This window comes from Colobus angolensis, unplaced genomic scaffold (assembly GCF_000951035.1).
Source record: "Colobus angolensis palliatus isolate OR3802 unplaced genomic scaffold, Cang.pa_1.0 Scaffold194, whole genome shotgun sequence".
NCBI lineage: Eukaryota > Metazoa > Chordata > Mammalia > Primates > Cercopithecidae > Colobus > Colobus angolensis.
In genome coordinates, this window is record NW_012115088.1 from 3,111,928 (window position 1) to 3,138,112 (window position 26,185).

At 33.1% G+C, this 26,185-nt stretch overlaps 1 protein-coding gene across 1 annotated transcript in view; it reads left to right on the forward strand.

Moving 5' to 3' along the window:
• The window catches only part of LOC105510919 (chromosome unknown open reading frame, human C8orf34), a 500,972-nt gene that overhangs the window by 206,166 nt on the left and 268,621 nt on the right, over positions 1-26,185 (forward strand). Inside the window, exon 8 of the mRNA XM_011940919.1 lies at positions 5,675-5,841. Within this exon, the coding sequence (XP_011796309.1) occupies positions 5,675-5,841 (167 nt within the window). The remainder of the gene's footprint in view (positions 1-5,674; positions 5,842-26,185) is intronic.

Sequence of the window (26,185 nt, forward strand, 5' to 3'; positions counted from 1 at the left end):
TCAGGCAGACCCATGGGGGAGGGTCTGTGGGGTGACCTCTTTAAACTGTTCCTTTCCATTTGATCCTGTTTAGCAATCACTCTTTTAAACCAAAGCAAATGGATTCCTTGAGTATATGAACACCAAATTGAAATATTAACTGCTAGTCTTTCTCATCAGGCCTCTTTTTGTTCCCTTTCTCTTGATGTGAGATATTACTGCTCAAGAGGAGGTGTTCACATATCCAGGATGCCCCCCCTTGTGTTCTCTGAACACATAATGATATTAATTACCACTTAGAGATTGCTCTATGTGCTTTGCATATCTTAACCCATTTCATCCTTATGAAAACACTATTATTCAGAAATGAGAAAACTAAGTCCCAGAGTGGCTACATCCCCATCCCAAAATTGATAGCCATCAGGTCACTGAGCTAGGCTGCCTTGCTTCAAATTCTGTGCATTTAAATCCTTTGCTCTACAGTCTCTCTTCAGAAAGCTGTTCTAAGAATCCTGTTATTAAGCTTTAGGTTCAAATCTGGGAAAGAGGGGCCTCAGAACCCTAAGTGCTCTTAGAAAAACCCCTCCTGTTCTAATCTCACTCGACACTGTCTGCATGAACACTCCTGCATCCCTGCAGTAGGCTGCTGTTTTTTAATGGTTGTAGGATCCACAGGCTGTGGGGCTGGAGAAGAGGGTGGTGTCATCCTTTATCCTCTGCTGCTTCCAGATCTTGCTGTCTCCTCCCTGAAACAATCCCCAGTTCTGCATCTTGTTCTGAATTTCCCAGTGTGTTAATTTCCCACATCATCTTCTAGCAATAATTTGCTAACTGTCAGTCATTCCCCTTTCTCTGAATATTCAAACATCCAGCTCCTGTAACTCTCCCCAGTAGCTTTGCTGCATTGGTGAAGTCAGCGTCAATATCATCGGTGATCCTTCCCCAAACCTGGCCTCTCACTTCCTTTGCCTACTCTTTGCCACATATCTTGAATTCCACCCTACCTCCCCCATCACTCCCTCTGTCATATCCTAGACCTTCTCTTTCTCATTATCTGCAAATCCATGATATCAATATCAGGCATCTCACTTTCTGACTAGCACCTCTCATCTTTCTGGTTCATTGTCTCTGACACTCAGCTTTAACTGGGACCCCCAAAACACTGAGACTGCCAAAGTTTTATTGTTTCTCACCCACCTTGTTCTTAATTTTTCTCCTTAGTCAGGTTTATCTATGCCCCATCCTGGTAATTGGTCCCTTGGATATGCCCTCAAATCTTCTGCTCCTCTTTTCCTGTTTTACTCTCCTGGAAAAACTCTACCATGTTTAAATTAATTGTTTCCCTATTCTGTGGCTGAACCAACCTAGGCTAGAGAAGGACACATGGCCACACTGGCCAGTGTCACTGAATTCACGACCACCAAACTCCAGGGGCACAGTAGTGCTACCCAGCGATGCAGCTGCACCTGCCTCAGCAGAGGCCATTCACATGTTCACTCTCCTCAATGATGACTTCACGTTTTTCCTGCTCTCCCCCAATCTCCAATACTTGTCCCCCTATCTTTATTCTTAACTAATGACTCTGTTTCCTGTTTCAAAGAGAAAATAGCTTCAGTCATAAAGAAAACCTCCATAAGCTTCTCCAGCAGACTGTCTGTGCACCTGGCTCATCTGTGCTCAGATTTTCTGCTCTTCCCTATAGCTATGGGTGAGTCACTCATGCTCCACCTAGGGCAACCTCCTCCACTCCGCGCTGGATCCTTACTCTAACTCACCCATGTAAGCTCATCACTTCTCTTCATTCCCTGCACCATTCCTCTCTCCTAGATCATCGCCCTCAGCATGAAGGTATAATGGAACATCTCTCGAAAAAAATGAAGCCTTCCTGGCCCCAGCTATTATTGTTCTCTGTCTTTCATTCACTTTACAGAGAAACTCCTCACAGTAGTTTACTTGTGTGCACTGACCCCTCATTTTGCAATCTTTTCCAAATGGAATGTTATTCCCACCACCTATTGAAAGCAACCTTGTCAATGTCACAGGATGACCTCTTGTCCAAGTTACCCAGTGTCATTCAAATGACCTCTGCCTTCTGGATTCCAACCTCAAGTCTCAGCTTATTTGACCTAACAGCAGTGTTTGAGATTTCGTCTCTCAGTTATTTATTCAAATATTTTCCTCACAATCCTTATCTCTAATAGTGAAATTCAAAATGCTCTGAAAACCAAAGTTGTTTTCATAATTCATTATAGTGAAACCTGTTCTGAACCCTGCAGATTATTTATCCCAGTCAGTGGGAATGCTAATACATAATAATGGAGAAATACTGATGTATTTGATAACAGGGTAAGGCCACAGACCCTCTGGAAGGTATTATATAATATAGAGTTTATGCAACAGGACACATCCAGCCCCAAGGATTCTAGAAAAACAGGTATGGACCTGGAATAAAATTTTAAGTTTATATTTGGATAGATATACTCTTTTTCTGTAAGTAGGCATGTTTTGGTGATATGTTGGCCTTTTAGAAATCATTATATTATGTTTTATAAATAGACATTTGATTTATGCTTATTCATATAAAATAACATTTCAAGATACAACATATATTAATTTTGCACAAAATATTTAATATCCATCCTATGTATATATTTAGGTACATAGCAAGCAGAAGCATTTGTCAGAATGTACATATAACATCTGCTTCAGACAGTTACACTTTGTGAATTATTATTTAACTCCTAAGGGGGAAAATTGCCTTAAAGCCATAACTGTCTTTTTACATGAAAACATAAAATATATGTAAAGTATAATATTCTATTAACTTTTGTTAAGTTTACAATATAAAATTTAAAGTTATGAAGGAAAATTTAATTGATTTATTAAACAGACATCAATAGAGCTATTTGCCAGGGACTGTTCTGCATTTATTAACCCTTTTTAATAGTCCAACTACTGTTTTATTAAATACATTGGAAGTACTACAGTAATCTGCATTATGGATAACGAAACTGAGGAAAAGAAAAGTAACTTGCCCCAAATTATTAATCTTGTAAATGAACTATGTTCAATTGTCATTCAAAGCAATATCTATATCCCTTCTAGTAATCAAAAGCAAATGGGGCTAAAATAATACATGAATATTGTTATTTTAAATGAATTTAATTAAGATAAAATAATTTAGGTGTTAATTCAGCTTAACATGTTAGATCTATCAGCTAAGAAATCCAAATTAAAATTTTGTTTTGATTGGTTTTGTTTACTTCTCAATGAATAAAGTTGGTCAAAGAAGACTTTAACATTGTTACATTGTTCTCAGTTTAGAAGACACATAATGCATTGATACAGAGGACAGATGTCCTGGCAAGAGACTGGAGCTAAATAAACTTCCTTCCATTTTCAAGTGAATATTTATGTTTTATCTCCACTATTAAAGAGTAAACGTAATTTTCTTTAATTATTTGGAATGAGATCGAGGGTTAGTCAAATTAAAAAATTACTTAAAAAGGGATGTGTTTTTACAACCTCTTAGCAACAATCCCATTTCTGTTGGGAACCTAAGTTGGGAAGGAAGATAAAATTAAAATAAATATTGCTAACATGTGTTGCTTTCATGTATTTGTTCTTATTTTTTCTCTCACCTTTTTACTTTTAAAAGTTTCAAACCACAGAACGTTTAAAAGTAGTAATATCAAGATCCACATACCCTCCACCTGTATTCACCAATCAACATTTTACCATCTTTATTTTATCTATGAACTATTATTTATATATCTATCATATATCATATTCTATTTTTTGCTGGACCATCTAAAAATAAATTATAAAATGTTAATTGTTATTCTTCACCATGTATTTCTTAGGAATAAAGCTATTTTCTTATGTGCCCATAATATAATCATCATATCAAACCAATCCCACCATAAAGTTATCTAATGTAAAGTCCATTTTCAGATTTCTTCAATTTTTCCAGTAAAGTCCTTTATGGATTTTTGTATACTTGTTTATTTCTTTTTTATCTAGCATCTAATAAAGGATCATGTGTAGAATCCAGTTGTCAAGTCTTTTTAGTCTTCTATAATCTACAACAGTCCTCTGCCTTTTGTTTCCTTTTTCTGACATTTACATTCTTGAAGACTATGGGCCAGTTATCTTGAAAAAATTCCTCAAATCTGCATTTGTCTGATTGTTCTCTGATTAAATTCAGATTAGACATTTTTGGGAAAAAAATTCTACATAGTTGGTGGGATGTACTTTCTTATTATATCATATTAGGAAGTACGTAATGTCAATTTGTCCAGTATTATTGGTGATGCTAAGTTTGATCACTTGGTGCAGGTGATGTCCACCAGATTTTTCCAGTGTAATGATATCAGTTGCCCTTTCTAATTAACAAGTCATGTCACTTCCGTTTGAACAAGATGGTGCAGACTAATTACTTTCTGCTGTCCCTCACTACATACCCATATAAACCCTGAAATAAACAAGAGGCACCAAAAGAGAACTGTGACAAGGGTAAAGAGGAAGGTGGAATGGTTAGGCACCTGAGGGCTAGAGGAACAGCTTAGCAGGGCTCCTTGCAGTTCCCCACTCGACAGAATAAGGGGCATTTCCTTGCTCCCAAAGTAGCAAGAGAAGGTGGCCCATGTAGGTTATTTCTTCCCCTGATTGAACAGTAGCCACACCAACACCACCAGGAGAAGCCAGAGACATAGGCCAGGGGAATTGCCGATTCTCGCTGACAATAAACGGTTACGGGACATGCTTTCCTTCCCTGCCAGAGCTGAGACTCCCTTTCCCCACTAAAGATGCTAGGAGAGCTGAGTGGTAACAGTGAATCTACCTCAGTGGCAAGAAAGTATCTACCTCAAAACCTCAGGAAGGAAGAAAGGAAAACAGAAAGAGCAGAAATACGGGTATATACAATGGACTATCCTCACGAGTTTTAGAAATGATATTTAACTATTGAAACAAAAATTATAACACTATCTGATACTCAATAATATTTAAAAGTAGGGAAACTAACGGGTCCAAAATGGAAGTAAGGTATCTATACTTCACCCCAAGTGGTAAATGTTGACACTAATACAACAGTCTACTGAATGTGGTACAATATACATATACATATTGTAACAGGAAGAGCAGTCACTAATAAAACTATACAAAGAAATAGACTCAAAAGCACTATAAATAAAAGCAAGACAATTCAATGAGGGAGAGAATAGTCTTTTTAACAAATGGTGTTGAGACAACTATATACACATATGCAAAAGAATTTAAAGTTGAGTATTTTAAAACATCTTAATATAATAGTTTAAAATATTTATCCCATTGAATGTGTTTTCCTTAACATGCATTTGCTTTATAAATCAGGGACTAATAATCTGAACTTTCTAGCTCTTCTTTGAAAATCAGAAGACTCATGGAGTAGACTTTAATTTCCACATGGCAACAATAGGTAGGAGTAAATTAGCACCTGCCCTCTTAAGTGAGCCAAATTTCAGTTTCCCCATACTCACTTGGGAATCCTTAGCGAGACACACATGGGTGTCCAAGAAAGATGATATTTCCATTATCTTTGGGGAAAACTTTAGTAACATGTCCACATATGTGTGTAATAAAATAACCAAATGGAAATTTATTTGTAGATTTTCTTTACTTATCACAGCTAATTAACACATAAATATTTCTTCAGCTTAAAGATGGAGCCTAAGAACAAAGGATTAAAACAGCAGCAACAGCAGCATAAGAAACTCCTGGCCGCAATGCTCTCTCAGGATTCTTTTGAGTCCATCCACAGCCCTACCCCATCTGTAACAGAAGAAGATATTGATAATGAAGATGATGCAATGGAATTGCTGGGTAATTTTAAAAATTAATAATTTCTCATTTTCTTCTCTGGCATTGTAAAAAATATGTAGTGATTAAGAGATTTTAGAAGTTTTGAATAGCCTTGTCTTAGGGAAAAGAAACCATTTAGTACACATTTCATTTACATTAGACTCTCATAAAGTTGCATGTAAGAACTAAATTGAAACACCCTAAGCATGTGAATATTTATTAGACTGTATTTTGTGCTTTGTGTATGCTGCACTTTACCTTCTGACTACGTAATGAAGCTTTCTTCTGTGTGCACCTGTGATCAAAATTCAAGTCTGTCTGCTTTAATCTCTGATAATAATTGCCCTGTTTACATCTATTGTCTCTAAAATATACCCAAAGTACGGATTTCAGCTCTCACCCCAAAATGTCCCCCTGTTATTTTGAGGATGCTTTAGAAAAATAGAATAAAGTTGAAAGGGGCCGATAGTAAATTAGTGTTTTATGTTTTCCATAAATGACAGGAAAGTTTGCGGAGATTTCAAAGTTTCTTCAGGTCTGTTACTTTCATGAAAACCTTATTAATCTTGTATATGTAGGATATCTTTTTATATTTTTAATGTAGTATGTATATGTTTTTGCATCATCAGAAATCTCTTCATATGTATTTTTAAACTGAACTTCTCTTTGGAACATCATTTTTCTGAAGGAAGAAAATGAAATGTTATTTCAGAGTGATCCACATATAAAACTGAGTTTTTAAGTCAGTGGTATCAATTATTCTGTTAAAAATAAAGAGTATAATTTTTAAATACTCTGTAACAATATACTATTGTGTTTTATTTAGAAACAGAATAAATAATATAATTATTTGAAAGCCTTAAACACATTTTACATATAGAATATGGAATCTCAGAAAAATATAGGCCATTTTCTGAGGTTTTTGTTAAAAAATGAGATTCCTTGGTTTTAAGTGTTTATGGCAGTAAAATGCTATCATTATAAAAAATGATATATTGTCTTCCTGCATAGGCCTACAAAGGTGTTGTTTAGTCCATGGTGACAGGTTTGAAAGATGTTTTCTGATGCTGCAAAAACTGCATTCATGCTGGCATTAAGGAGACTGTATCATGGCGTTTTCATTACGTGCTGTTGGTCTCTTCCAATTGGGTCTTTACCTCTCCTCCAAATCATTAACATGGCAAACGTGCCCTATGTGGCAGTGGTAGCGTCATTCAAGAAACATTTCCTGAGCACTTACTGTATGCTAGCACTTGGCTTGGGCCTGGGAACATGAAAGTAAAATCATTATCATCTGCGTTTGAAGGAATTTTACATTGTAATGTTCAAGATACAAACGTAAATACGTCACTACCTGCGCTAATTGGATGAAGCACATGGTTGTATATAGGGGTAACAGCTAAAGCAGAGGTAAGGGACGGTGATCCAGGAATGTTTCCTAGGGAAGCCGATTCCTCTGGCTAGTCCTGAAAAGCAAATAGATGTAAACTCAGCAGGCGGGGTGTGGTCTTTGTAGGTTTGCTCACATAGGTGTGGGCTGCTTTGTGATTGTGCTCCGTAACTACGCCTGTAAATGGTTCCTCTGCTTTGGACAGTAGCAGGAAAGGGGCAAGTGAGATCCAGGGTTTCTTTCAGGAGACGCAGATGTTCCCTCCATGCTGGTACTCCCTAGATCTCAGCTGCCCTGACTGAAGGTTCTAGTCTCCCAAGCTGAAGACCACGGATTGAGTCCTGGAGACTATCTAATGATGAGCAATTAATAACTAGTCCTCATTAATTCTTTATTTAGACATTTTAGCCTGTGGTCTCAGCAAGTTTAATAATAAGAGATAGTTGAAGGTTTGGACTTTCTCCATATAATTCCACATATCTCAGCCCAGGTGGCAAGCAGTGTAATAATGTTGGTCTCTAGGTCATGAGATTATCCCTGATAGCTTGGAATGTTACAAGTCCACTGGGCTTTCCCCTAAAATAATACCATATTCAATTTCCTGTTTTTGAAACTGATTCCAGTGAAACACATGTGATTGTGTCTATTTGAGAAAAATACGCCAAGTTCTTGGAAATCTATGTGAAATCAATTTTTATAGAGTTTATATAGAATCATTGTAAGATGCAATAGAGACATCTGATATTTAAAATCTTTTTGAATCTGCAACATTTTGTAGATGAGTTTGCTATAGCTTATGTGTTTTTAAATGTTTAACTTGTCTTTGTTATCTATACCAAGATATAACTGGCTGAAAAATATTTATTATGCATGGAAAGCAATCTGTAAACCTTGTGAAGTGATAAATAAGTGAAAGGTATAATTATTAGTTGACATTAATATAAAAAAGGACTATTCCTCAATAAAACTGGTTGATTTGAAGGGAAAAAAATCCTTTTAGTTGAACTAGTAGAAGTTAGTAATAACTATTGACTCTTGTTTTGTTTATTAAGGAAGCTATCATTGTTAATATATGCCGATTAGTATTTAATTATTCACAGTTGTTTAATTATATATTTGTGGATGTCTTTTCTAAATGTTTTAGGCATATGAAAATATTATAGTACAACACCTGTAATTTTTGAGTAGATTAAATATTTTCTGTAAGATTGCTTTAAATGCTCCTTATAAATTCACATTGCAAAAGTAGCTTAGTATGGAATTAACACTTGTCAGATAATAAAACATAAAAACTTGTGATTTTTAAGATATAATCATTTTAAGCACCTCTGAAATTGGTGCTGTAATTATAGAAGACATTGAATAAAATATCTGCCAAGTCATCTCATGCTCAAATATAAGATATTTTCAAATATTTTAGTACAAATATTTTAGTAATTGTTCTGGCAATTAATGACCACTATGAATAAAATGTTATAGAGAATCTTCACATTTTTTTTAAATTAATAAAATAAACAGTTTTCAAAAATGGAATGACAAGTTACAATGGTAGAATGAGAGATTTATTGCTGGGCATAGTGGCTTAAGCCTGTAATACCAACACTTTGGGAGGCTGAGTTGGGTGGATTGCTTGAGCCCAGGAATTTGAGACCATCCTGGGAAACATGACGAAAGTTCATCTCTACAAAAATTACTAATATTAGTCGAGTGTGGTGGTATGCACCTATCGTCCCAGCTACTGGACTGAGTCTGGAAGGTCGAGTTTGTAGTGAGCTGTGGTCATGCCACTGTAGTCCAGCCTGGGTGACAGAGGGAGACCCTATCTCAAAAAAAAAAAAAAAAAGAAGAAGAGAAAGAAAAGACCTATAAAAATCCCTGTATATTTTAATACATTAATTGTCAGAGAAGATTTGAGGGACTTCATTAGTTTAAAAGATATTTCACCTTGGAAACATGCCCATTTTCTTACATTAGATGCATTTTCATCTTACTCTTGTTGAAAGGCGAGTTTCAGTCATGTTTTTGATTATTCTCTTTATGATTGATATTCATTTAAAAATATCAGCAATATTATTTGAAAGATACAACTACTTTTCTTATACATTCTAATATGGGGTATTACTATCCCATACAATTTGTAAAAGTTTTTTAAAAATTTATTAAACTTTCTCAGAATTGATGATGAGGCAAGTATCTAAAAATCAAATTCCAAAGATGCTAAAAAGGAAAACAATATTATGTTTTATACCTTTTGGTCTTAGCCTGTAATTATATAAAATCCAAAATCAAAAGTAAAATTACATTGCAACAAGGTGATTGCAAGTGCATTTTATCTGTTTTAAAATGAATAATCAAGAACAAGTATAATTATACTGGGATTCTTTGCTGAATATAGTCATTGAGTTTCTATTACCTCAACATGTTACCAAATTTTGTAAAATAAAAACAATTTACTAGAAGGAGTTAACACATTAAAGTGATCATTTGACACTTTTTTTCTTATGTTCTGATCAATCTTTATAAAGTAAATACTCACTCTCTGTTCCGTTTTTTAAATTGGAGACTTCTTAAAGAAGAATGCACCCACATTGGCAAAATAAGAACATGCTTTTTGCCTAATGAGAAATGAATGCTCTCATTCAGTGATGTAAAATTTCTTTAAAAAGGAGAGAGAGGGAGCACTAAATGTTTAAAGAAAAATCTACCTACTTATGCATGTACCTATATTTTAATAAAGTATGTAAAATAATCTAAAACACAAAGGACTATACATAGAAACTCTTTTTTATCTTTTTGTTTCTTTTGATCTTTTGAATATTGGTCATTGGAAATAAACAGGATAACAGAAAAGTTATCACTTTAAAATGAAGTTTCTTCATAAAAAAGATTATTCAGAAGAAATCTAAGGACTTTCTTTTTCTTTTCTTTCTTCCTTTTTTTTTTTTTCTTTGTAAGAGATGAAATCTTGGTTTGGCTAGTGCAGTTTGTATTACTTTCTTATGTCCTCCTTCCTGATATATTTTATAGGAGCACTTGAAAAATGAACTGTTTAGAGTAGGAAAAATCACGTAAGTTATGAAATAATTCTAGCACAGACTTGAGAAAATGGTTTATGATTCATTTTCATCATATTATCGTGTTAAAAAGCTTTATTTAGGATTCTTTCTTTGTTTTTGCTAAATGTGACTCAGTCCCTTTTATTACCTTCTAGATTTACTTGTTTTGTATTTAGAATTGTTTTGTTTTTCATACTCTTCATTCTTCATTTTTGTTTCTTTTCAGCAAAATATCAAAACATTTGCAAATGATAGAGATTATCCTTTAAATAAATATAAATTGGCATGGCACCAAAAAATATACATCATCCTATGTGATTTACTTTTATGGTGTTTAGTAAGAAATATTGCTTTATTTTTCTGTAGAAAATTTCCAATGGTAAAAATAAATCAACATAGTAGAATAAATGTCAGTAGTTTGAAAGTGAAATCTAAACTCATTACAAATTATTGACAAATGCCTCTTATCTCAATTATACACCTATTGGAAAATTTCTTTAAGACACAGCCATTTCCAACATATTTGTGAAAAAAGTTGTTTAAAACCTATTTATCACTTTGGATAAGTTACATGTCTTTTGACACATACCAATAATATAGAGTAATTTTTTTTTCATGTTTATGTTACAGCTTTTCACTGAGTACCTTGCAAAGACATGAGACAGAATGATATGCATATGTGATCGTGTTAGTGGTGTATGGCCAAAGCACCAGCTTATACTCTAATGACCCAGGTCTAGCCCTTATGCTACCTCTTGCTAAATTGCCACCTCAGGTAAAAGTAATTAATTGTAAAGTGCTGGTGACTGCATATGACCTTGCTACTCCACAGGGATGTTGAGTGGATTAAAAAAAAAAAATGAGATATTTCTCTAACATGCATTTAATTTTTTTCTTTTTGTCATGGCTAACAGGAATATTTGACAAAAGACACTAGAATTTCTATACGAAGCTTTTCTTCCAGATAAATTTATATCCTCGAACCCAGATACATTTTGTATGCTATAGACAAAGGAAAAAAGAAAGCTTTCTTTGGCTTTGGGAAATTGCCTACAAACAGCAAAAATTTATGTTTCCCACAACACAATAAAATTAAATACTTGAAAGGATAAGAGGTAAAGCTATATATGTATTTGCAAGCCAAAATGTTGGCTATATCAATACAAAGCACTACATTTTTCATTTTTAATATGGATATTGAAGCAAGGATAGATGATTTGGTTAAGATGTATAGAAAATTATTCTACTGTCTTTCATTTTCTTCTGTGTAAGCGTGTAATTCCTAGGAGGAAAAGAAAAATGTTTTCTGCCTACACATGTATCTCTAGTAGCAAAAGTAGGGCTTAGGGTAGGAATAAGGTGGAGAGACAAGGAGATATAGAGAAGTTAGAAATTTGTACTATATGTTTACATGCTTTATGTAAATAAAATTATAAAAGTTGAAAATCTGCAAGCTTAAAAACTTCTTGAATTATATTTATAAACATGAAAATGTTTGAAGCAGCACAATTTGATAGTTTCACATTAATTCACTGTGTAAACAAACCTCAACTAAATTGAAAAGTAGTGTTACATATTATTAGGGTATTGTTGCTTTTGAAACAAACTTGTCCACTTCAAATGCTTTATAAAATGGTGATGCTATATTTCTTTGCTAAAGATCCTTTGTTTAGCCATAGTAATAATTTTCATCTAATTTGACTGAATTTAAATTTTGTACTCTATTTAAAAGTCATTTGAAAGCAGTGCAAAATCGTAATTTTACTGTAGTTTTCTTCTTGGTTGAAAATGTGCAAAGAAGCATAATTAATTTAGCAATTAATTGCATTTTAACATCAAAACCAACAGATATTAAAGAAGCATTAAGACTCTTGCTGAACTTATTAAAAATCGAATGTATAATTATAGGGATCCATTTAAATTTTTCATATATTGCAATATTCCCAACAACTTATTAAAATATCTCTAAGTAGAAACCTTAAAATTATTGTAGTTGACTGGGTACAGTGGCTCACGCCTGTAATCCCAGCACTTTGGGACACCGAGGCCGGTGGATCACCTGAGGTCAGGAGTTCAAAACCAGCCTGGCCAACATGGCAAAACCCCATCTCTACTAAAAATACAAAAAATTAGCCGGGCATGGTGGCACATGCCGGTAATCCCAGCTACTCAGGACACTGAGGCAGGAGAATCACTTGAACCTGGGAGGCAGAGGTTACAGCGAGCTGAGATTATGTCACTGCACTCCACCCTGGGCAACAGAGTGAAACTCTGTCTAAGAAATAATAATAATGGTTATTGAAGTTTAACATTAAACACATATTAACAGAAGAGTGGGCACAAAACTTGTCAATTATTTTCAACATCTGAAAAATGGAAGCTTTTATGAGGTTTTATTCAAGTATTTTTAAAAAGAATATTATAAACACATTTTCAGAATCCCAAATGTTAAACTAGTCCTATGTGTGAATTATTTTTGAAATGAAACCCTTATGATTTTTCTTTTAAAAATGTCTTATGTTCAACAATTTCAGAGAGAAAATAACCATAACAATATTATTTTTTTAAAAATTGCTCTGAAACTATTAAATAGAGGAGCACTAAAAAACAAAATGGAAAAAAAAAATAAGTGTTCTAATTGAGATAAAGTCTAGTGATTTTATTTTACTTTTCAATTTTTTGGTTTATTTCTGCAAAAAAAAATTGAGTGTCTTATTTTAATGATGAATTTCTTATATCTAGTATAAACTTAAAATTTCATATACAATTTTGTGTATTTATTTTTTATCTCTGGCACTTAATGACAGAAAAAATCTCATATACAGTTGTAATGTCTTTAAAACTTTTTCAAGAATTGCAAAAGAGGATTTGTTGAACTAGCTCTTTTTCACTTCTTAAGTGCTGTCATATGCTCTCATAATTACTTTTTCATTACTGACATTTTGGGAGGACTCTGTATTTAAAGAATTTAAAATAGAGGCCAGGCACGGTGGCTCACGCCTGTAATCCCAGCACTTTGGGAGGCCAAGGTGGGCAGATCACAAGGTCAGAGTTTGAGACGAGCCTGGCCAGTATAGTGAAACTCTGTCTCTACTATAAATACAAAAAAATTAGCCGAGCGTGGTGGTGCATGCCTGTAATCCCAGCTACTCGGGAGGCTGAAGCAGGAGAATTGCTTGAACCCGGTAGGCAGAGGTTGCAGTGAGCTAAAATCGTGCCACTGCACTCCAGCCTGGGCGACAGAGTGAGACTGTGTCTCAAAAAAGAAAAAAGAAAAAAAAAAGAAAGAATTTAAAATAGAGAATTATTAATATGGTAAAACAAAGTTTAAATTTATTACAGGAAATTAATTATATGGAAGAGAAAATAGCATAGTATTAGAAGTAATAATAGCGTGACCTTTGAAGCTTCGCAACTGACCCTAATTATATGATTTAAGGAAAGTAACTTTCTTTCTTCAAGTATCAGTCCATTATCAGAAAAATGAAAGTAATAACAATACTCATATCTTAGGGTTTTGTGAAGGTGAAGTAAAATCATGCATGGAAAGTACTCAGTGTATCTGATAAAGAATTAGAGCTAGTTCCAGGCATGGTGGCTCACACCTGTAATCCTAAAACTTCAGTAGGCATTAGGTGGGATGATTGCTTGAGTTCAGGAGTTCAGGACAAGCCTGGGCAGCATAGAGAGACTTCATATTTACTAAAAATAAAAAAGAAATTAGTTAGGTGTGGTGGTGTATGTCTGTAGTCCCAGCTACTTGGGAGGTTGAGGGGAGAGGATCACTTGAGCCCAGGAGGTTGAGGCTGCAGTAAGCTATGACGGCGCCACTGCACTCCAGCCAGGGGAATAGAGTGAGACTTTGTTTCTGAAAGAAAAAAAAAAAAGAAGAATTAGAGCTAGAGAAAAGACTTGTTACTATAATTCATATCATTTTAATACCAACTGTCCTCCTGTCTTTAGCATATAAGTCTCGTGCATGTTATGAAGTAAGACCATAGAAGTTTGGTCTTAGGGGTTGAAATGCTTAGTCTTATCCTAAATATTTCAGTTAGAAATGCTCCACATAGTTAGAAATTATTTCAACAAGTACCATCTTCTCAATAATTAAGTCTTACTTCTAATTTCTTCCTTTCTTTTAAAGATCACAGACAACTTTCTGAAAAGATCATGACATAGAACTTGAATGTTCCCTAATGTGTTAGAATGAATCTTGGCCTATTCGCCTATTTAAAGTCAGTACACTCATTATAAAAGAACATTATCATGTTCAAATTTTTCATATAGTTTGAACCAATTATTTTAAACAACTTGAAATACTCAAGCTTTTTATTTAAAAAGTATCAAAAGGTAAAATCATATATCTGATTTTCTATTATATGTATATGCATTTGTTTTTGTTATTAGGTTGGTGCAAAATAAATTGCAGTTTTGCCACTACTTTTAACAGCAATTACTTTTGCACCAGCCTAATACAAGGTTACTTGTCTCCCTGATTTATAGTCACAGACACCCTGGGGTTTTCCTGTGGCACGGAAAAGATGGTATTGGGCTTGTAGAAGCATACGACTTTATTGGCCCCAATGAATTCCAACTTACAATGGGAATGGAATATGCAGAATTCCAAGCCTGCCTCAAAGAAGTAAACATTTTCCAAAGCTTATACAGGCTATACACTACCTTTGTATTACAATGCATTATCTTATCTTCTCACAATACAGAGAATCCACATCTAATAATATAAGAAGTATATCAAGAGATGTCAGGGAAAAGGGACGAAACTTTTCCTTTTCTTTTTTTATCCCAGGTTAAATCTGATTTGCTTATCTTTTCTTTATGGACTTTTTGGCATTTATGATCTGAAACTTTCACGGTTAGCATTGGTAATATTTTGATACCATCTGAGTTCTACATCTTGGTGGCTGAGTTAAGGGCATCTTTTATAGAAAGTAGTTTAAGATAGGAAACGTCTTTATTCATATATAGAGTCTAAACACAAAAGTGCCAAACAAGTTCCATGCAACTCTATTTTGATAAGGAAAATTGAGAATGTGAGTGATTTTCTAACATAAAGCTTTCAACTGAGAGATAGAAAGTCTTAAAAAACATACATCTTATTGGCCAGGCGCGGTGGCTCACGCCTGTAATCCCGGCACTTTGGGAGGCTGAGGCAGGTGGATCACGAGGTCAGGAGATGGAGACCATCCTGGCTAACATGGCGAAACCCCATCTCTACTAAAAATACAAAAAATTAGCCGGGAGTGGTGGCGGGCACCTGTAGTCCCAGCTACTCGGGAGGCTGAGGCAGGAGAATGGTGTGAACCTGGGAGACGGGGCTTGCAGTGAGCCAAGATCATGCCCCGGCACTCCAGCCTGGGTGACAGAGCGAGACTCTGTCTCAAAAAAAAAAAAAAAAAAAAAAAAAAGCCATACGTTTTATTTCTTTATTTTTATAATCAGTCTCTACTTATCCAAGAACATATATTCTTTTAAAACCCACCAAAATCACAAAAGCAATATTTCTTTTACAATAAAGTTTAGATTATTTGCTCAAGGTTTAGATTATTGCTCGTTATTTATTTTTCTGCCAAGTAACAAACCTGATTGTTCCTTTAGAAATGTCATTTTGTTTAAAATATACTCTGTAATCATAAAGAGTAATACCATCATAATATACATATTTAAAAACTTATTATTTGTTTTTCAAGTTGTATTATTGCTTTCTCTAGTAAGCAGCAGTTTAAGTAATTTTTCCATAAACAAAGAAAACCAAGTGAGAAAAGCCATATATGGTCATTACTGATCTTAAAATTGTTTCAGTATCTTAACATTCTTAGTTCTTTCTGCCACTTCAATATTAAAATATGCATACTATTAGCATGCTTTCACAGTTTAATACCTTCCTAATAAGCAAAAAATTTTAGACATATGAACAAAAAATGATTTTCTGAAAAAACTATTGGCATTTGTAATTCAATATAGGCTAATTTCAAGGTCTTTTAATGTCAAATCATCTGGGATTCAAATTTCCTTTTAAATAATATTAATTTTAATTATGAAAAGACATTTAATATAGAAAGCATGGAAATACAGAAGTCAAAATGGATGAATAAATATTACCTTGAAATAATTACTGTTGATGTTTTAGTGATGTGCTTTCTAGATACTTTTGCATATAATGCACATAGAATAACATTAACATTTATGTACATTTACAATATACAATGTACTGTGCTAAATTATTTCTGTATATTATTTAACAATCACAAAAATACAATGGGTCAGGAAATATTATTTTCACCACAGAAAAGGACACAGATTCTTGATAAACAAAATTTACCCAGATTACGTAGTTGGTACTCAGGAGTCAGATTCCAAAACCTGCAATTATACACTAACTATGCAACATGTAAACATTAAAATACAAATTCATATTAATATTTTATATTTACGTGAGTATATATGTAGTTTCCTTCTAATAAACAAAGCTTTTGAATTTAATAGAGGGGGCTCTGTTTCCAGTCATGACAGAATAAATTGTTGTACTGGCTGTAACCCTCCACATTGAACAGTTATATAATTGGACAAAATATCTGAACTTGACTCTTTAGACTCTCAACAAAGGGCAGCACAGGTGTTTGGTTCTTGAGAGTAGGGAAATAAACAAGGTGAGCTCTATGTTTCACCCTGGCTTTCCTCATGGTGACATTTCCCTGGCCAGCTTGTTTGAAGGTGGAACTCAGGTGTAGAATGAAGAGTGGTGATCTCACAGATCTAAGGAGCAAGAGACTGGTGTTTGGGGTTGCCTAGGTGACTGGTGCTTGTTGAACCCCAAAAGAAGAAAGCTGAGAAGAGGGTGTGGACAAAGTCTACAGGGGTGCTTCTCTTAGATTCTTAGCTGAATACTGGGATGCTCTTACAAAAGCAAGACTACTCAAGACCTGAGAGAATGGTTATTGTGTTTGAGAAGTGAATAGAGAAACAGAAACCAAACTGAGCTGGGACACATCAGAGCTTTTACCCCGTGAGAGAGAATAAATCTCCCTGAATTTCTTGGGCACTCAAAGGAAACTTTGGAAAAGTCAAACATGAGGGACATACACTGAATTGAGAGCCATGCCTAAGAATGAGGAAAACATTTAAATAGACCCAACTAAACCCATGAGTACAAAGGTGAAGTGGATAGGTGAATAATTTAATTCCTGACAGAACAAAACTCAGCATCCTTTAGAGAAGACCAGATAAGCCAGCATCCTTAAAAAGAATCAACAAAAAGTAAACAATAGAAACAGACCTCAATATATGCAAATGTTGTAATTAGCAATTAGCTAACAGAGACTTGTAAAAAGCAATTATTGTACATATTGTATGCATTTAAAGGAAAAGAACACAAGGAGTAAACAGATGGAAAATCTCAGCAGAGAAATTGAAACTGGAAACAGAACCAAAGAAAAATCTAGAACTGAAAAGTTTAGTATCTGAAATTTTTAAAACCATTTTGTAAGATTAATAGCTTATCAAATAATGCAGAAAAAAATATCAGCAATTTTGAAGATAGGTCAACAGAAATAATTCAAATTGAAGAGCAAAGATTAAAGAAAAAATAAAACAAGCTTCATTGGTCAGGGGAACATACAAAATAATAAGAAATGTTATCAGAATTATGCAGATAATGAAAGAAAAATAATGGGAAAAAACATTTTAAGAAATATTGTCTGTTTTATCCCCAAATTTGGTTAAAAGCACGAATCCATAAGAAGTTCTGGATAAAACAGGCTCAGAAAACTATTGATATGGTTTGGCTGTGTCCCCAACCAAATCTCAACTTGAATTGTAGCTCCAATAATTCCCACCTGTTGTGGGAGGGAACCAGTGGAAGAAAACTGAATCCTGAGTGCGGTTCCCCCCATACTGTTCTCATGGTAGCGAATAAGTCTCATGAGATCTGATTATTTTATAAGGGGTTTCTCCTTTCACTTGGCTCTCATTCTGCCTTGTGTGCCACTGTGTAAGTCATGCCTTTTGCCTTCCTCCATGATTGTGAGACCTCCCAAGCCAGGTGACACTGTGAGTCATTAAACTTACTCTTTTTCTTTCTTATCAATTACCCAGTCACAGGTATGTCTTTATTAGCAGCATGAAAACAGACTAATACACATATTACAGCCAAACTGCTAAAATTCAGTTATAGATAGAAAAACTCAATAGTATTCAGAGAAAAAAACGATAGTACAGTAGTGGAACAATGATGAAATATTAGCTGATACCGTATCAGGAATAACTAAGGCCAAACACAATGGAATAATAGCTTTAAAGTGCTAAAAAAAAAATGCCTTCCAAAATTTTACATCCAGTAAAAATATTGTTCAAAATGATGGCAAAATAAAGATAATTAAGCAAAAGCTGAGAGAATATGTTATCAGCAGACCTGCATTATAAGAACTGTTAAAGCATCCCTCAGGCTAGAAGGAAATGATACCAGAGGGAAAATCATATCTATAGAAAAGAATGGAGATTATCTGAAATGGTGAATATGTAAGACTATCTTACTTTTCATTAATTTTCAAAGACAACTGACTGCTTAAAACAAAAATACAAATAAGGCAGTATAGAGTTTATAATAAACACTATATAAAAGTGTTTATTTATAGTTTATTTATAAACTTATAAATTTATAGTTTATTTATAAACACTTATATAGTGTTTATTTATAAACACTATATAAAAGCAGTAAAATTATGTGATAAAACAGCGCAAAGAATGAGAGCAAATGAAATTACACTGCTAAAGCTTCTACATTATTATAAGAGGTGATATAATATTTATTGTAAGTAGAACATAATAAATTAGGAATGCATTTCTTTAATTCCAAGAGCAGTCACTTAAAAATGTGAAAAAAATACAAAGAGATTTCCCTAAAAAGCTAATATAAAACATCAAATAGAATACTAAAATAAATTTGACTAAGGAGGAACTAATGAATACAAAGCAGGTGGGGCAAATAGAAAATAGCAGAATAGTAAACTTAAACCTGAACATATTAATAATTACATTAAGCATAAATGAATTACACACACCAGTTAAAAGGCAAAGGTTGTCAGACTGGATAAACAAGCAAAACTTGTAAGCACACTATAAGATTCACACTCTGAAGGCCAGAGAGTTTCAAAGTATAAAGTTAGCAAAATAATTATATGCAAAAAGTAGGCAAAAGAAAGTTATAGCTTAATGATGAAAAGCATATTTAACAGGAATACAAAACAATCCTAAATGTATATGCATTTGAAACAGAGTTTCAAAATACATAAAGTAAAAACTGACAAAACTAAAAAAAAAAAAAAAGACAAATAATGTATCATGGATGGATAGTTAAACACATTTCTCTAAATAATTGATAGAAAAGTAGTGAAAAATCAGTAGGGATATAGAAGATTGGAATAACAGTATCAACATTTACTGTAGATTGAAATTTATAGTACAATATGCCAAACAGCTGCAGAATACAAATTATTGTCAAGTGCAGATGAAATGTTTATGGAAATAGTCCATAGGCAGGGTCAACTTTCTATACTTTTATCACAACACGATTAAATTAGAAATCCATAATGGACATTTAGGAAAATCTCAAAATATTTGGAAATCAGACACTTTTACTAACAAATAGGTCAAAGAAAAATAAAAAGAAAACTTGGAAAATAATTCAAGCTAAATGATAAAAATACAACACATAAAATTTGTGGAGATATAGCCAAAACAGTGGTTAATGAGAAACCCACAGCTTTAAAGAAGAATGTTTTAAAATTGTTGATATAAGTTTCTATCTTAAAAAGCTAGAAAATGTATTCAAATTGTATTCAAATAAATAGAAAAAAGGAAAAATACAGATAAAATGAATCAATGAAATAAAAACACGTGAACATACAGAATATTAGCAATGCCAAAACTGAAAAATTCCTAGTAGTACTGACAAAGGAAAAAATAGAGAACCACAAATTATCAATATTGGAAATGAAAGACAGGAACTGATTTTACTACAGATCTTACAGACACAAAGGATAGCAAAAGACTATTACAAACAAATGTATGCCAACATATTTGCCAATTTAGATATAATGGAAAAATATTCTGGCAGAACATATCACATCAGCTATAAAACAAGAAAAGTACATCTAAATAGTCCCATGTAGGTTAAAGAAGTTAAATTTGTAAGCAAAATGCTTTCCAAAAAGAAGACTTCCAGTTCACCTGATTTTACTGGTGAATTCAATCACATATTTAGAGAAGAAATAATGCCAAATGTAACAAATTCTTTCAGAAAATAGAACAGAGGGAACACTTCTCAGGTTGTTTGAAAACCACCATAGCTGATACCAAAACCTGGCAAAGACATTAAAAAAAGAAGAAGAAAATTACAGATGAATACCCCTTATACACATAGATATATACACTTAAAAATATTGTTAAATTAAATCTCTATGACACAGTACAGTTTCAAATGAATTTCTAATAGGCTTAGAAAGTTGACATTCAAATTCTAAAGCTTATACGGAAATAATGACCTTGAATGGCCAAAAACAGCATCAGTGAATTACAGGATCTGATTGCAAGACTTACCCTAAGGCTATAATAATCAAGACAATGTGGTATTGACATAAGGCTAGAATAACAGATTAATGGAATGGATTACAGTCCAGAAATAGATCCACACATATGTGGTCAATTAGTTTTTAACAAAGCCACCAAGGCAATTTGATACAGAAAGGAAAATATTTTCAACCATTGGTGCTGGAACAATTGAATAAATGTAAAGAAAGAGAATGAACTTTGACCCTTTACTTTATACCACAACAAACATTACTTTGAGATGAATTATAGCCCAAACATAAAAGCAGAGACTGTGAAACTTCTAGGGAAAATGTAGACTATATTCAAAACATTGGCCTGGCAAAAATTGTTTAGAGATAACAAAAATCACTAAAGATAAAAGAAAGAATGGATAAACTAAACTTCATTAAATGACAGATTTCTCCTCAAAAAATAAAAAGTAAGAAAAATGGTAAATGCATGCCACTCGCTGACTTAGATAAAATATATACACTATATTAATATCTGACAAATGTGTATCTAAAATATATACAGAACTCCTACAAATCAGTTTTTTAAAAAGACAAATAACCTAATTAAAATAGACAACAAAGTGTAACAGGCACTTCTCAAAAGAGATAAACAAATGGGAAATAAGCACTTGAAGAATGTTTAACATAATTAACCATCAGGGAAATAAAAATTAAAACAACATTGAGATACCACTTCATACCGCCTAGAACTGGTAAAATGAAAGATTCTCAACACTAAATGTCGCTAAGTATGTGGAGCAGCTGGAATTCTCAAACATCGCTAATGGAAATGCACAATTTTACAATCACTTTGTCTGATGTGTTTAGCAATGTCTCATAAAGTTTAACACCTACTTGCTCTATGACACAGCCATTCCTAGATTCACAAAAATATTTGCATACGAAAACAATTTTATTCAAAATAACTTGAACAGAAAACAATCCAAATGTCAATCATCAGGAGAATATGTAAACAAATTGTTGTATATTCATACAATAGAATACTGTTTAACAATAAAAATCAATTAAATATGGATACATGTAACAATATGGATGAATCCTATTGCTGTTGACTAAATTTTGTTCTCCCACAATTCGTGTTGATTCCCTAACCCCAATGGGATTGTATTTGGAGACAGGGCTTTTATAGGAGGTAATTAAGGTTAAATAAGGTCATAAGAGTGGGATCCTAATCTGATAGAGTTGCTAGCCTTTAAAAGAAGAGCAAGAAGAGAGAAATTCTCTTAATGCACACACAGAGATAAAAGGATGAGAGGACACAGTTAGAAGGCAGCCATCAACAACTGAAGGAGAGAGTCCTCATTAGAAACTGACCCTTTTGGCACCTTGATTTTGAAACTTCCAGCCTCCAGAACTGTAAGAAAGTAAGTTTCTCCACTTAAGCCATCCAATCTATGGCAATCTATGGCAATCTACAGTATTTTATTTTGTCACCTTTAGCTAACTGAAACACTCATAAACATGTTTGTTTACAAAGGAAATCAGACACAAATTGTTATATCCTATATTAATTTAATCATAAGAAATTTAAGAACAGGTCAAAATAAACTATAGTGATAGAAATCAGAACGGAGGGGGGAGTAAGGAATTGACTTGATATTAGCATAAGGAAACTTTTAGGGTGATGGAAATATTTTATACTGATGCATACATTTTTCAAAACTCATAATATTGCACATTTAGTATCTGTGCATTTCACTGCATATTTTACTTCTAAAAAATAAAATAGTAATTTTTATGTTTAAAAAATCATGTCTGCGTAATGTTAGATCATGAGACTATATGAGGAATCAAAATTAAACTTGAAATTTGGTCTTGCTTCTGTAGTGAAATGATGATATTGAGATCTCTAATTATAATAGTCAATTTGTCTATATTTCCTCGCAGTTCTGTCAGTTTTCATCTTGTGTATTTTGGTGCTTTGTTGTTAGACACGTAAATATTAAGGATAGTTATATATTCTTGACTAATCATCTCCTTTATTGTTCTAAGCCCCTCTTTTATCTCTGATAGTTTTGTTGCTCTGAAGTTTGCTCTGTCTGCAAATAATATAGCTACTTCATCTCTCTTGATTAGTGTTAGCATGGTATATCTTTCTCCATCCGTTTAATTTAGTCTTTACCCATGTTTACATTTAAAGAGAGTTTCTTGTAGACAGTATGTATTTTGGCTTTGATCACTTTGGTAAACTCTTTTAATAAGCATATTTAAACCATTAAAATTTAAAGTAACTATTGATGTAACTGGATTAATATCTACTATTTTTTCTTGTTTTCTATTTATTGTTCTTTGTTCTTACTGTTGTCTTCCACTCTGTTTCTGCCTTTATGGTTTTAATTGAGCATTTTATATAATTCAACTTTCTCTCCCTTCTTAGTATATCAGTTATACTTCTTACATTTTTTAGTGGTTGCTATGGAGTTTGTAATATATATGTTTATAAATATTCCAAGTCCACTTTTAAATTATACTATATTGCTTCATGAGTAGTTCAAATACCTTATAATGCCAAAATACTCCTAATTCTTCCTTATATTCCTCATATTATTGCCATAATTTACTTCACATGTACATATGCATACACACACGTGTAATTTAATACATTGTTGCTGTTATTTTGAACAGCTATCTGTTAGATCAATTAAGATTAAGAAAAACAAAAGTTTTTATTTTACCTTCACTTATTTTCTAATGCTCATTTTTTCTTTATACAGATCCAAGTTTCTGACCTACATCATTTTCTATCTCTCTGAAGAACTTCTTTTAACATTTGCTGAAAGAGAGGTCTACTGGCAACAAATTTCCTCGATTTAATTTGTCTAAGAAAGTCTTTTTTTTCTCCTTCAGTTTTAAAGGAGATTTGATATCTTCATATGGTACAGGAATCTAGGTTGGTGTTTTTGTGGGTTTTTTTCCCCCTCAATGCTTTAACTATTTCACCCTACTCTCTTCTTGCTTGCATCATTTCTGAGGATAAGTCAAATGTAATTCTTATGTTTCCTCCCTAGTAGCTAAGGTTTTCTGTTTTGTTTTGTTTTGTGTGTATGTGTGTTGCGCTTTTTTTTTTTTTTTTTAACCCCTCTGTTTTCTTTCAAGGTTTCTTCATCTTCAATTTTCTTCAGTTTGCACATAATATGCCTAGGTACAGTTTTATTGACATTTTCCTACTTAGTGTTCTCTGAGCTTCTTAGATCTCTGGCTTCGTGTCTGACATTAACTTAGGGGACATTCTCAGTCAAGATTCCTTGAAATATTAATTCTGCTCTTTTCTCTCTTTCCTCTCTTCCTGGCTTTTTCATTATGCATGTATTACATTTTATACCATTGCCCCACAGTTCTTGAATATTCTGATGTGGTTTTTTTACTTCTTTTTTTTCCTTTGCTTTTTGGTTTTGAAAATTTAATTGACTTAATCTCAAGCTCAGAGACTCTTTTCTCCACTATGTCCAGTCTACTAATGAGCTATCAAAGGCGTTCTTCATTTTTCTTACCATGTTTCTTATCTGTAGAATTTCTTTTTTAATTCTTTCTGAGAATTTTGCTCTTATGCTTTCATTGCTCATCTGTTCTTTCATGCTATCTACTTTATCCATTAGAGACCTTAGTATATTAATCACAGTTTTAAAAAATTTTCAGACTGATCAATTCAACATTCACACTATATCTGAATCTGGTTAATTCTTGTTTCCTCTCTCTTTGGGATATAGGAGGTTTTTTGTTTGTTTTTTGGGGGCTTTTTTGTGCCTTTTAATATGTCTTGTAGTTCTTTCCTGATAGGCGGACACGATGGACTAGTTAAGAGAAACTGCTATAAATACACCTTTAGCAATGTGTAAGACAGGGTTGGGGGAAGAAGTGTTCTATAGTCTCATGATTGCATCTCTGTCTTTTAGTGAGTCTGTGCTTCTAGACTTTGAACTTCACATGTACTCTCCACTCCCTGCTTCCCCACCTTAACTAAGTCAGAATGTCTAAAGATAAACTCATGTTTTCTTCTAAAGGTTTTAAAGTTTTAACTCTTACATTTATGCCCATGATTTCCGTTGAGTTCATTTTTATTTATGGTGTGAAGTATGAATCCAATTTCAGTGTTTTACATGTGGATATTCAGGAGTCCCACATGCAAAACACCAGTTTGTCAAAAGATGAATTTTTTTCCATTGAATTTGCTTGGGATTCTTGGTGAAAATCAATTGACCGTACATGTTTGAGTTTCTTTCTGGACTCTCAATTTTATTCCAGTGACTTATATGTCTGTCTTTCTGACAACACCACACGCTCCTAATTACTCTAACAATGTGATATGTTTAGAAAGTAGTAAGTCCTCCAACTCTGTGCTTTTTCAAATTTATTTCCCTTGCATTTCTATCTAAATTTTAGAGTGAACTTAACTTCCTCAAAAACATCACCTCGAATTTTAATACAAATTTCATTAAATCTGTAAATCAATTTGGGAAGTATTGCCTATATTAACTATTCTAATTCATTAACATGGAATATCTTTCCAATTATTTAGATCTTTAATTTTTTAATATTTTTTAGTTTGTCAGAGTACAAATTTTATACTTCTTTTGTTAAATTTAGTCCTTAGTGTTTTTCCATGCTATTGTCAATGAAATTGTTTCTTAATTTCTTTTTGGATTCTTCATTGATAGTGTATAGAACATAATTCATTTTGTACACTAATTTTTTTATTTTGCACACTAATTTTTTTATTTTGCACTCTTACTTAATGTTTGTCAGTTGTCATAGGTTTTTTAGTGGTTCTTTAGGATTTTCTATATACAAGACCAAAATAGAAGTGAACAGAGTGGTCATCCTTGTACTGTTCTTTAATTTAGGGGGAAGCATTGAGTCTTTCAACATTAAGTATATGTTGGCTGTGGATTTTTTGTAGATTCTCTATTAGCTTGAGAAAGTTCTCTTTTATTTCTAGTTTGTTAAGTTGTTGAATCATAAAGATGTTGGATTTTTGTCAAAATTTTGGCATCTATGAGATGATCATGTGGTTTTTATTCTTTATTAATATGGTATATTGTATCAATATTTTATTTATATGTTACCTCAACCTTGTATTTCAGGGATAAATCCTTATTTGTTGTGTCTATAATTCCTTTTATATGTTGCCGAATTCAGTTTACTAGTGTTTTGTTGAGGATTTTTGTATCTACGTCTATAAGAGATATTGTTCTTTTTTTTAGTTTATTTTCATGTCTTTATCTGGTTTTGGAATTATGTAAAACTGGTCTCATAGCACGAGCCTGAAAACACATCCTGCACTG